Source organism: Coccomyxa subellipsoidea (assembly GCF_000258705.1).
Source record: "Coccomyxa subellipsoidea C-169, whole genome shotgun sequence".
Taxonomy (NCBI): domain Eukaryota; kingdom Viridiplantae; phylum Chlorophyta; class Trebouxiophyceae; family Coccomyxaceae; genus Coccomyxa; species Coccomyxa subellipsoidea.
Window position 1 is genome coordinate 710,281 of NW_005178035.1, and position 13,206 is coordinate 723,486.

The window sequence follows — 13,206 nt, forward strand, 5'->3', positions numbered from 1 at the left end:
GTACAGGTCCTTGACACATTGCCTCAAAGGCTAGATTCCCACATTGAGCAGCAGCTAGCAAAGGACTCGGACTCAGCAGAACAGCCAATCACCAGTGACAAGCTAGAAAGGACAGCAAATTCAACCTGTTTAGAAACAAGTGACCCTTCCTCAGATGACAGTCTAATTGACTCTGCTGGCGGTAGACCGCACACTCCGGAAGATGGTGCAGATATCATGGCAGGAAGTGTTGCAGTCACTGCAGCAGGAGATGAGTCGCCTGAGCCAGTGCCGAGGTACAGTCTGCAGGGATCCACTGAGAACGGTGGAACAGTGCGAGAAGACCAGCCTTTCAGCTCAGAAATAAGTCCGGCTGCAGCGGAAGGCTTGGAAAAGCTTGCACAGGATGTTAGTCACGTCAGCGAGTCTTACATGCACCAACAGGTACAAATGGCTGACTAGTACTCGTTGGCTCATGCATTTCAGTAGCCCATAGAGAGCAGAGGGATTGGTTATTCTGTGAGTGACGCTTCTTTGGCTCCGTAATCGTCTCGACATTTCCATCTGAAAAAGCGCCGTGTCGTTCTTGCAGGATGACATTACGGATATGAAGAGACAGATGGAAAGACTTCAAAAAGCCGTGTCAGACAAAGCCAGCTACGCAGACCTCCAGGCTGTAATCTCAAGCATGCCGCCTCAAATATACCTGGAGGCCACAGAGAAAGCCCAAAGCGCTGATGTAATCTCTAGTCAGAGCACTGCAGCTCTGGAACCAGAGGTAACAACTCTATATGGCCAGTCAAAGGAGAGAAACTATAATTTGATGCCTGCCTGCTCACGTCGACTTGCTTACTGGGATTACTAAGGTGACAAATCAATCTGTGCTGGTTCCTCAGGGGCTCAGAATACCGCCGACACAGACGCCAGACCTCCAGTATACATTGCTGCACCAGAGGCTGAGCAGCAAAGCAGATGCAACAGACACCGATGAATTGCATGGGCAGTTGACCTCGTTTAAGGAGACACTGAATGCCTTACAGGTGCCCTTTCTCTCAATCTCATTCCCAGATTCCATGCGCATATTCCCCTTGCATTTACTGAGAGGTTGCTACAACGCACCTAGCCCTGAGGGCTGGAATATGGGGTTAATGATGATAAGTACCCATGCACATGAAGCATCAAGGCATAGCAGGTCCAAATGACACACCGCTCAAGAAATGCGTGCGTTGATGCAGGCGGACTGCCAAAGAGATATCAGCCTTCTTCATGAGGAGCTAGAGCTCCAAAGGACCATGCCAGCATTGCCTGCAGCCAATGCAGTGCCCTCCAGCCTCTTTTTGGACCTGCTGAATGCAGCAGAGACCGCAAATCAGCCACAGGATCCCATCGATTCCAGCTCTCTACATAATGCTTTCAGTGACCCTTCATTCTCTGTACCTCAGGAAGGTCTGGATGAAGATCTCAGCGAGCATGGCAGCGAAAATGCAGCGTTACACAGCACGTCAGGGTTGCAGACAGAAAAAGTAGTCGCAAACAGCACAGCCACTGACAACAGCAGCCCAGGTGAAAGTGACTCGCTGCCAAGAGAACCTGTCACTACCAGTAAAAGCGCAGATTTGAGCAGATCTGATGACGAGGAGAAGGTTTCACAGCAAGCACAGATGCCACGCGGATCAAATGCAGCAGAAAACAGGGACCTGAGCCTGCTGAAAGCCCTGCATGCATTGGAGCAGAATGTCGCGAGCCTGCAGCAGCATCTGGCAAGAGTGCAGTCTGAAGGAAAGGTTGGCAGGCTGCAGCTGAGTAGAATTGCCAGGGATGTGCAGAGATGCCTGGATACCAATGCTCGACTGGCAGCACAGCTGGCAGCACAGGGATCTTCCAGAGCTGACATGGCAATTGCAAAGGGGGTTGATATGGACAGCAGCAAGGCGAAGGAGAACCATGACACAAACTTGCAGGAAGACTTGATAAAGACTGCCTCACTAAAAGAGGCAGAGCTTCACGCCGAGTTGCTGGACCTCCGAAGGACGCTGGAGAGTCTCACAGCTGTCATTGCTGCGATGGCCCTGAAAGACCATGCTGTCCTCAAGCAGCAGGTAAGCAAACACGCAGTGCCACCATGCCAGCAAGCATACAGAATACATGCAGAGTGTCTTTCTTCTCAATCAAGTGACCTGACTCTGATCTCTGTATATACGTGAATGAAGTGTCATAATATCGATGGGACGCTGCCAATGCAGGGTGTCATGTCGAACGGAGACAGGAGCACGCTTCTTGAACTGAGAAATGCCTTGGACACCGGACAAATTCCTTGTATCACCGATTCTGGCATTGCTTTGAACCCATCGAGTCCCTCGGTGGGCACATTTGACCCCTATCGTAATAGATGAAGTCCTGCTTGATTGCCTGGGTCTGCATTAAGGCGTTTTTTACCGTCCTGTGTTGAAAATGCCTGTCTGTCTGTCTGTCTGTCTGTCGCAGGAAACAAAGCAAGGTGCTGAGCTGAAAAGTGCCGATCTGCGATTGGACCACTTGGGCACAGAAATTGCAGCACTGAAGCACCAGCTGTCGGAAGTAATGCAGTTGCCAAAACCCCACTCACAGGCTGCAGCAACTGAGCAAGCATTGATAGCGCGCAAACCCATCCCAGGGTACAGGTGAAAGCCTCTCGTACCCACTGTGTAGGAATTCACCCTGCAAATGCGTTTCCCAATATTTGCATGTCTTGCACACGGAATGGCTGTTGGTTCAGCGTGGAGTCGCAAGACTGGCCTGGCAGATCTTGTGTGTGGATCTTACCTGATGATGACGCATTTGTGTGTGTGTCCTGCCAGGTGCATTTCCTGCAATCATCCAGTGGCAGATCTGGAGGCCTTGCCCAGGATTGCGCTTCCATCCAATATAATGAAGAGCGCAGGGCAGTGCCGCGGCGTCAACACCTGCAAAGAGAAATATGTGGCAGAGAAACAGCGAAATGCAGTGACTGGGGACAGGTCGCCTGGCTACTCTCCCAAAAAGGTGCATATACAAACATTTTCTGGCGTTCCACCATACATATGTTTTTTCTCGGCCAAACCATGGCTTGCAGCCAGAACTAATCTTTACTTCATCAGAACAGAGCCGATGCTGACCATGACAATCAGTAACACTAGTAGTCTTCCAGACATTAGTAATCCTGCATCATCCATTTGTGCATGTAGAGGACTGAGGGGTGTCACATAGTGAGAGTCTTCGCAATGTGTTCAGGAAAGTGCAGCCCTGTCCTTGCGTGGATCGCCAACAGCTCGAAGGGGGAAGGCAGAACATCCAGAAGAGTGGGGACCCAGATTGCCACCAGGGGGGTGGAGAAGTATTGTGGACGAGGAAAAGAAGCGGGCCAGGCATGTATTGACATAGGCAGAAGGAGGTAGTAGGATCAGCTTGGATGCTTTCAATCAGTTGCCGCACGTAGGCACATTACACATTCCATTTTCATCTATCCATGAAGCTATGCTTGTTTCGAGCTCGCCAGCTCCTGTGTTGCAGCTCGATGTGCGGTTGGGCAGGCCATAGCAGTGATGGTACCAAGTTCTTAGGTGCTCCTCTACATTGGGCGGACCAACCAGAAGATAGATAACTTTTCACCATGGTGGTTCGTCTCAGGCCGGCGCCGGATGCCCACGCATAAGTAGTACAGCTGCAGCCAGTTACAGGCACCGGCCCGATACGTATACGGCTGCAGCTATTGCAATGGGCGTTGGCAAGAGTCTGAACTAAGCTTGCTGCATTGCGCATCTATTTACTTAATGTGATCTCTGTTCTTGTAGATTAGGAAGCTGGGTGAGGAAACGAGTCATAGTTATGTCAGACAGGCACGTGTACATATGATGCCACATCAGATTTGGCGCCACCCTTGCTTCTGGACTCGGTGAAGTAGGACTCTTGCTTCAAGAGATAGTGAATCAGGAACATTAAATCTTTGAACCCGTTCAGCGTTGTTTCCTTGATATTTCCGGTGAAGGCTCAGTTGGAGATCCTCTAACAGTCCAAGTTGTGATCAAGATAGTTTTCGTTGACAAGGGCCCTCGTACAAGTGGATATTACAACAGTGCCATGGGGGCACAAAAAGGGAAGAACACGGATAAAGCTTCGCATCGTGAGCCGATGACACCGATAATGATTCAGAAATTCGTCACTGCCGTTGCAGATCACAGCAAAGGCAAGCGCTTGAAGGTCCTCGCTGGACGCGTCAGCAAGATCGATATTTTGTCCGCAAAAGAGCCACTCACACAATTCAACCTGCTGCAAATGGCCGTCGTCATGAACAACATACCCGCAGGTAAGATCAGCTCACCCACCTTTCATCACTTGCCTTGCCAACACAATAGTTGACTGCGCTTATACGCACCATATGCCTGCATAGTGGAGTTCATCTTCTCGCTTGGCGCCGACAAGAAAGTTTTGTGGGACTCCCTGGATGGTACGGAAGATGGATTCGACTTGTCCTTCCTTCCTGAGAGGGTCTTCACAGACTTTCAGAACTTCGCCATCAATATCTGCAGTCCCAATGTGGCCATGCATGCTTTCGAGCACAGTGGCTTCTCCCTCCTCCATCTCGCGGTGTGCCTCTGCCTTTGACTGCTTGCTTACCGTCCTTGACACAGTACTAATTGCTAGAAAGATCAAATAGGCTGACACTGTGAGGTGTGGCTTTAGGGTGGTCTGTCAGCTGTGTGTGCTAACAGCTGCCGGGTCTGCGCCCCGCAACAAGGATTTGAATCAGAGCATCTGATGCACTGACGCATGCATGCTGCCTGCCCAAACAGGCGCTTGCAGGCCACAAGGAGATGGTGCGCTTCCTGGTGGAGGGCGGCCATCTGCCAGTGGATGTGCGTGCGACAGTGACAAATGCAACACCCCTAATGGTGGCAGTCACAAGGATCTGCGTCACACCAGGCGGCCTGTCAGGACCGCCACTGCATGCATGCGGCAATCCAATCATGCAAGACAACGTCTGTGAGAGCTCGTGCGAGAAAATGCTGCCCATAGCATACCTGCTGCTTGAGCTGGGCGCTGACCCAAGCGTGGTCGACAGTTTAGGGGCGTGCCTGCTCGCCACGGCTGCCGAGGCAGGCATGTATGGCATGTGGGATTACCTAGTCGAGATAGTGCAAATTGCCGACCGCTGCCCCGTCTATGCAGGTTCGCACATCTCACCTTTGCAGCAAGTCGTCCGTCATCTGAATGACAAACCTGCTTGCAATCAGGCCTGCACATGTAAATGCTGCCCAGTACCTATGAGCGTGTTCCTGCGGCAACACATCCAATGGTTTAAACCTTCCTGTGTATGACAAGCATCGACTTTGGCTGCACCGCTTAGCTTGACTGGCCCACTAGAGTTTGTCGATGCTGAGGTGGCGGCAAATCATAGTTGTGTGATACATGCAGGTCACCTCCTCTATGGCGCAGCGTCAAACTGTGTCAGGACGGGGGATCCTCGAGAATTGCAGCAGGTGTTGGAATACCTGAAGAAGCGCTATGCCGGCCGCGAGAAGCAGTTTCAAGAGGAAATTGCAGCACCCATCAAGCGGCGGCGTTCTGAAGCTGTGGACAACAGATTGAGAGTCATGCCTGGTGATGGCTTCATGCAGACGCACGCACTTTGCAGGTGCACATGCTACTTCCCAGCTTTTGATAATAAAAGTAGCCTTCTGCTCTTCATGTGGCCACAAGCAGTGTTCCACTTGGGGGACATTCGTGCCCGACAGTATTGCAGAGGTGCGCAATTGTTTGAACACAGTTATCAAAGCCAAATTATTTATTGATAAAGGATCAGGCTGTCCTGCGCTGAGGATTCGGCTGTTTTTCCAGGCTGATGATCGGCACAAACGCCACGCGGTTGCATGCAATGAGACTGCTGCTCCAAGCGGGAGTGCCTATCAGTGCACTCAAGCTTGGCCAGGAGAATTACCCTGTCACGGGCCGCTGCGAGTTCAAGATGTTTGTCATTGTCGTACACATGGTTGGGGAGTGCTGTCCAATGGACATTCCAAGGCACGTAGATGTGCTGTTTGGGCTGTTCTTGGACTCGCTTCTGCAGCAGGCAGATGAACCCGACTCAGAGGCAGCTCCACTCACAGCCAAAATGCTGAATGAGTCTTTGGGGCAGCTAGGGACCAATGGTACACTCCTCATGAACCAGACATCAATGTGGCCCCAAAGGTGACTCCCCACATCCCTGAGAAAGACCCACATGCTTTTTGCAGTCCTGCCTGGCATACTTTGGCTGCTGGGAACCACAATTGCCATGCTTGACGGGTCTCTGTGCTGTGCTGTGGACCAGCTTTTCACCAGAGCTCTGCGGGCGCTTTGACTTCTGCGCACTGGGCAAGCCAGTGTCCCCAATCGTGCTGCTGGCTGCGGGTGGGGTCCCAGGGAATCTGAAAAAGCTTCTCTTGGCCCTGCGTGAACGCCATGAAAATGGCCGATCCAACACAGATATCTCCAGCTTGATCAACACTCCGGACCCCTTCGGCCGGCTGCCTCTCATAGAAGCCATTGCCAGGTGCACCTCTTGCCCTGCTATATCCCTGATCACCCTCCTGCTCTCCCAAAGACTTCATCATCACGCACGATGTTCCATGCTCGTGGGTGCACTGCTGGCACTCTGAAAGTATTGTGCCGTCGCTGTATGGAACCTGCTGGGCGTATGTTTCGCCAATTGCTGAAAAGAAGTGGCAGTATGATTGTAGGGCATTGGATCCTTAGCATGCAGAAACCATGATGCCGGGCATGCAAGCCTCAGAGGCACGGGGTGATCGTACTGATAGTGGGTGTGCTTGTGTGGTGCGCAGGAACCGAGTGGACGAAACAAACAGCCTCCTTGAGTTTGGTGCAGACATCGGGCTGATGGATGGCATGGGCAGGAGCGCGATGCATGAGCTGGCCAGGCATTGCAAAGATGATGCCCCATCGCTGGCAGAAGTCTGCTTCAAATATCTGGCGCAGTTGGAACCCAGCCGTCGCTTGGAAGTCCTGAAACGCACAGCATTTGACTCTATCAACAAGTACACACCTCCGCTGCGCACATTGGGCCAGATGATCAATGCGCATGGCACCTGGCCTCTGGTGCCGCGAATGGTGGAGCTAGACCTGGATGTGCATGGAGGTCTTGCCCCAGACTCTGCTTCAGAAGTCCTTATCAGAGCGGTGCGCTTTGTCAGATCTCCCGCGGCATAATCATGCATGCTACCTTGGTACTGCATAATCGTCTGCAGACAATGGATCATGCAGTGCATTCCTTTGTGCATGTTCTGCATATGCCTGACATTTAAAGACCCAGGTCTCTTTTATCATATCCACTAGCCCAGCTTTACAAAGGCTTTACTGGTCACTGACTGGCAGAAGAGTACTCTGGCTGCTGCGCAGATGTCAAAACAGATGTGCCATGGTGGCAACACGCTGCGCAGCGTTCCGAATGGACCCTCTCTTATACATGCCCTGGAATGTCGTGATTCGGATGGCCTGACAGCGTTGGGGACAAGCGTGACTTGGGGTTACATTGAGATAATAGAACCCCTGCTACAGGCTTGCAGGTGAGAACCACGTGCGGATTTGTGCTGTAGGAACTTGCACTTGTGAGTCAACAGTGTGCCATGATGTGCCAAAAATTGCAAGTCCGTGGCATGTGAGCGCCTTACAAATCCAGAATTTCCTTTTGCAGGCGAGTAGGACTCGATGTTGATGGGCACCTCAACTGGGACTACCTTGGTCCTGTCTGTGTGAACCCCCCTGTGTTTGGGGGATTGAGTCGCAAGTACTTTGTGTTGCCAGAGCTTGTGAGGTCTGGGTATGACCCAAAGCGTTTTGCCAGCTTCTACACCAGAGTGAGGCTGATGCTGCCGCCCCACTTGGCATCTGAAAAGGCCAATGTCTCAGAGGAGAAATTCAACCTACTCATGTGGGCTGCCGCTCACTGCGAGCCCATCACACTGCAAGTGCTCATTGAAGCAGGCAAGTCAACCCACTCGCTGCTTGCGTGCCGACGCATGTTTGTGCCAGCAATGTGACCATGCCGCGGCCCCACTTGCTCACTTGCTTGCAGAAGCTTTCAGGCTATTACAACCGCTCTATTTGCACTGTTGTAGCCAGGATTGTAGCACCTCAACGTAGAGATTGTCACTGCTGCGTCAGACAAATCAAGTGGCCATTGTGTGCAGGGATGGATGTGCACCATGTACCGTATCCAGTCAACCGCTGCTGCATGAATGCCATCACAGCCGCTGTCGACTACCCTCGTCTGCAGGAGGGGCCAGGCCTCAGCCCTGGCAAGAAATCTCACGTTCCAGAGGAGGGTCAGGTACATTTGCAAGAACGTCTGTGGTTTCAAGGCTGTCTGTGCTGTTGCATTACTATCTCATCGGGTGTTGCTTTGGTCAGCATGCATGCCAAGCCTTGTCACCATTAGAAGTTTGGCGGATAGGCACCACTACTTTGAGGCATGCATGCTCAAGACCGTGGAGGTTCCATGCAGTAATCGCATCCTGTGCAAGAAAGCAAAGTAAATTTATCATGACTGTGTCATGTGGTGTGCAGCTGGAGTGTGTGCTGATTCTGCTGCGCGCAAAGGCTGCCATCACAGAAACCCAGCTGCACAAACTCTTGTGCTTGATCTACAACGCTCAGTCCTCAAAGGTGGTACCTACTTCCTGGAGATCCTGCAGATCCTGTTATTATGCAGGTTTGAAAAGATATCCTCTAAGGGGCAAGATTGCAGAAATGACTACCACAGCTGACAAAGTCCACAACAACTCTTCCTCAGTACCAGGGGGACCTTCTTATGCTAAGATGCAGCATGTCCGTGCAGTAGGCATGTCAGCAGTGTGTGGACAGAGCAGTCAGAGATTAGCAAGGCAGACAACGAGCTGTGTGCCAGCTTATCATGCAAGCGTGCAGCTTATGAAGGGCCTTCCCCGATGACAGGTGACACTAGATTTTTGGGGAAACTGCAGGCGGCACAGCAGCTGTGGACACTCCTGCACAGGAGAGCGGCGGTCTGCGCAGGATGCCGCATGTGTGGGCTGTGGCGCTCATGCGCGCACTGCAAGGCAGTCTTCTATTGCAGCCGCATCTGCCAGACCAAGCACTGGCCCCAGCACAGGAGCAGCTGCGACCAGCTCGCGCAGGAAATGCATGCGGATGCTGACAGGACCGCTGTGCTCTAACAGATGTCGGCGCTAGAGAAGGAATGCATGGTTGCCTAGGGCCTATTTTCACACCTTTATTGACGTTGGAGAGGGCGAGATCGAGCGAGCAAGAGAGTGACTTTGTGTGTATGGGTGAGTGAGTGAGTAAGCGTTAAAGTCTGACTGAGTGATGTTGAGAGGGAGGAAGGAAGGCAAAGAGATTTGTAAGTAGATTTTTGGGCTGGCAGGCTCGCGCTTGAGTTCGTTGCAATTTCAAGATCCTCATGAGCAGCTGCAGCGGCAACGCATGCGCATGCATACATCACTTTCTGAGCTGCATGTTTAATTCAAGTGGCTGGAACGGTGTATTATTTCCAAGATGTCAATATGTATTGTCATCAAAGAGCGCAACACACATCACTTGAGAGTCTCATGGCCTTCCAGAGGTGCACCTTTTACCAGAGCTTGTCCCACCCTGATCATTCTCTGTACACAAGGCTTGGCCCTAGGAAGCTCAGACCTTTCTCAATGCCAACTATCTGAGTGTATCGGGTCATTCATTCATTTGTTGAATCAACATAGATGAGACAAGAAAAGTATTTCCAAGGCTCATAGCTCAAAAGAAGTGATCCACCACCTCCGTTATTTGCAGACATGCTGGAGCTCAGAATCACTGGCTCCAAAATGCCTGCTGTCATCACTTCTCAACCACTCACCTAAGAGAAACAATTCCATTACTTCTGTTCTGCTAAGAGCAGTTCTCTGTATGAAAGTATTCCCAAACACATGTGATCTGTACAGCACCCTTTCAAAATATCATTCCAGGCAATAAAATCCCCGTTCATCAGCATTTGAAATGCATGCAGCAAATATTCTTTTGAGTTCACGGACTTCATCCTTCTCCGTCTGCTGTGTGCCTCCCACAAAGCCCCTGCACGGCAATAAAGGTCCCTTCATCGCATGTACATTATTCTCTGCTGCGCAGCAAGGTTAGTAACCAGCCAGCAGACAAGAGTTCACATTAGTCAGCATGTGCATCAACCAGCTGGTCTTATAGTTACAATGTGAAGAAGTACGCATTCAAGCATGAATTCTAGGGAATCCCTGGTGGGCATACTTCACTCGCCTAGAGCCAGGGGCGGCCGCCGGGACCCCTCGGTCCGCCGCCACCGGGGCCCCTCGGGCCGCCACCGCCGGGCCCCCGCGGACCTCCCCCTCCGCCACCGCCGCCACCGCCCCAGTTGTTCGGAGAGGGGCTCCAAGAAGGACTCCAAGAGGGGCTCCAAGACGGGCTGTAAGAGGGACTAGAAGGGCTGTAGTACGGGCTGGAGGGACTGTAAGAGGGGCTGTAATAGGGGCTCGAAGGGCTGTAAGAGGGGCTGTAGGAAGGGCTGCTGGGTGAGGGGCTCCAAGAAGGGCTGGAGTCTGCGCTGCCAGAACCTGTTTTGGCACACAAGTCACAGCCTTAGTAATGCAGTGACTCAGCTCGGCAGACGCTGCAGGGCCGCCGGGAAGGGGCGGGCCCGTGAAAATCAGCGCCAATAAAAGAATTGCAGCAGCAATTGCGCTGCGAAATCTTGTGTTACCTTTACCGCTCGGGGGCACGGAGATAGTACAAAGGGGTCGGGGCCTCAGATTCCCACTTTCAAGCCTGCGACAAACCATCCAGCAAGCCCACAAGTTGCACACACCGTCAACATACGGTAACATCATGTGATTCGATGCAAACGCAGACCAACGAACGAATGTCGAGGGGAGGGCCTGCACCCACCTGAGGGGCTGCTGCTGGGAGAGGAGCTGCTTGCAACTGCAGCAGCTGCGCCAAATGTGCTGTTGCTGCTGTCTGCTGTGGCGTTGGCCGCCTTTGCAGTCACATTTGCCGGCGGTGTAGCTACCGGCGGCGTGAGAGCTGTAGCGTTTGCAGCAGCAGCTGCTGGCTTGGTCGGCACAGGGGTCAGCCCCTCGCGCAAGATGCCAGCAGTGTTGCTGGGGACTACAATTGTGTTGGCTGCAGCCAGTACGGGCGCCGGCTGCCCGGGGGCGGGCAGCGCCGCGGGGCCCGTAACGGCCGCAGGCTTCACGGGCTGCGGGACCGTAACCGCTGCGGGCGCCACTACGGGCGCGGACGCCGCCGGCTTTACGGGCGTTACGGGTAGCACGGGATCTGCCGCCCCCGCTGCGGCCGCCACCGGAGCAGTCGCCGCCGGTTTGACGACGGTGGGAATCGGCGCGACGGCCGGGGTGGCCGCTGTTGTGGTGGCAGTTTTCGAGGGGACGACGTATGGCGTCAGTGTCGGCTGAGGCAGGTTTGCCGTTGTTGCTGATGCGGTGTCGGCGCCTGCTGTGCTCGCTCTGGATGCTGCGCATGGCACCGAAACAAGTCAAGATCAATCATAGAATGCTGCACTCGCACGAATCAAACACATTGCTTCCTGACTTACTCAGCATCGGAACTTGCAGCACTGCCCTTAGCATTGCGCAGCAGCACAATCCGAGGCTTTGAATTGGTGATATGGAATGCAGAAATTGCCAGGTGCAAAACAGAATGGATCAAGTTTTTCCTGCTGGTCAGAAATCTACCTGCTGGTGCCTTTGCAGTAACGGCTCTGCCGGGTGCAGGGGCCTTGGCAGGGGCCTTGGCAGCGGTCGCCGCCTTTGTCACAGGGGTCGGTGTTGCGATCGCATCGCTGTTTTCATCGCCGGAAGGCGTGGAAGTGGCCCTGCACAGAAGCCACACGTGCCCTCCCTCAGGCTTGCCTCACTGACTTGGAACACCTCATTTGAAATTTCCGGCACTGTCAGTTCTCATTCCACAATCTCCTCTGCAGCATTCACGTGTGTGGGCGCGCAGTTCCCTTGTCAGGCTACATCAAAGCTGCTGACATCCAGTAGTCATAGGGAGCGGACGTGCCCTGCAGGGCGTGCTGCCAAGCAGAGAGGCAACACATCATGGCGCAAAGATATTATGCATTGCAGGTAAATGAAGTGGCATTCAAGCATGCTGAAATACGCTGTGAAGAGCGCGCACCATCCGTAGCGCACAGGTGCGGGTGGCGATCTGGCCCGCCCGGCCCTGGAGGGCGCCGCGGTCTCATCGCCTGCCGCTATGGACGACCCCACGCCCACCGTGGAGTCATCCTCTGCCTCACTGTCCGCCTGCAGACCAAATCAGATCCGAATCAAGCCTCAACCACACCTTGTGCAGACCACCAACACCCTTACCACCCCCACATACTCCTTGTGTATGACAGAATCTAAGACAAGCCCTCACTACCTGCAGCCAGCGCACAGCCGTACAACTGCATCTCCAAAGAGTGCAATGGTGGAGATGCCGATGGTCATTCCTTGCAAGAATGTATCTTTCCTGAACGCATACAGTAAAGAAACAACAGTAGGAAAAGGGCCAGATTGCAAAGGAAGGTTGCAGGGGGGGCAGCACTCACGGTGGCGCTACTGCGGCGGCTGCGGGAGGGGGTGGGAGAGGCTGCATCGGTCTGGTCTTCGCTATCGCCACTGGAGACACCGTCGTCCTCAGTCTGATCTTCGCTATCGCCACTGGAGACACCGTCGTCCTCAGTCTGATCTTCGCTATCGCCACTGGAGACACCGTCGTCCTCAGAGCTATCTGTGTCGTCCGGGGTGCCTTCCCCAGCCACCGCCCCGTCCGCATCCAAGCCCGCGTCCGGCGAAGGCGCCTCTGCCACTGCATCCAGCTCTGCAGAATGCATGAGCCCAATTCAACTTGAGCTCAAGCCAGAGCAGTGCAGAGAGTGTCGACATGGTCAGCTGCTCTGCAAATGCACGGGGAAAATCGTTCTATTTGAGCTCTACCAAAGCAATGCAGACAGTTTTTGACATGATTGGCAGTATTCTGGTGAACAACAGCGTCACAAGGAAAAGCAAGAGGCAGAAGAGAACGGCCAAATTTTATTGTGCATTCTGAAGAGTGTTGCTTGGGCTCATGCAATTCCTGGGCACGGAGGTGCTGTGCTTCCAAAGCTGAGCTAGGCGAGTCTAAAGTGCTGCAGTTATATTTGACAGGTACGTCATTATACCACTC

The 13,206-nt window shown here is 53.1% G+C and overlaps 2 protein-coding genes across 2 annotated transcripts; one reads left to right on the forward strand and one right to left on the reverse strand.

Annotated features, from left to right (window-relative positions):
• Positions 1–1,871: 1,871 nt before the first annotated feature.
• COCSUDRAFT_63456 (ankyrin) lies at positions 1,872–9,185 on the forward strand (the record flags this gene model as incomplete). The annotated part of the gene is made up of 10 exons (XM_005647564.1): positions 1,872–2,078; positions 2,464–2,639; positions 2,817–3,000; positions 4,788–5,163; positions 5,410–5,629; positions 6,305–6,526; positions 6,816–7,129; positions 8,181–8,320; positions 8,557–8,658; positions 8,973–9,185. The coding sequence occupies 10 exons, from the start codon at positions 1,872–1,874 to the stop codon at positions 9,183–9,185; spliced, it is 2,154 nt and encodes a 717-aa protein (XP_005647621.1).
• A 1,108-nt stretch (positions 9,186–10,293) lies between these two features.
• COCSUDRAFT_33235 (hypothetical protein) lies at positions 10,294–12,666 on the reverse strand. The gene is made up of 4 exons (XM_005647565.1): positions 12,618–12,666; positions 10,918–11,256; positions 10,733–10,797; positions 10,294–10,586 (listed from the first exon to the last, which is right to left on the reverse strand). Exons 1-3 carry the CDS (start codon positions 12,634–12,636, stop codon positions 10,778–10,780), a joined length of 378 nt encoding a protein of 125 aa, XP_005647622.1. The 5' UTR covers positions 12,637–12,666; the 3' UTR covers positions 10,294–10,586; positions 10,733–10,777.
• Positions 12,667–13,206: the final 540 nt, after the last annotated feature.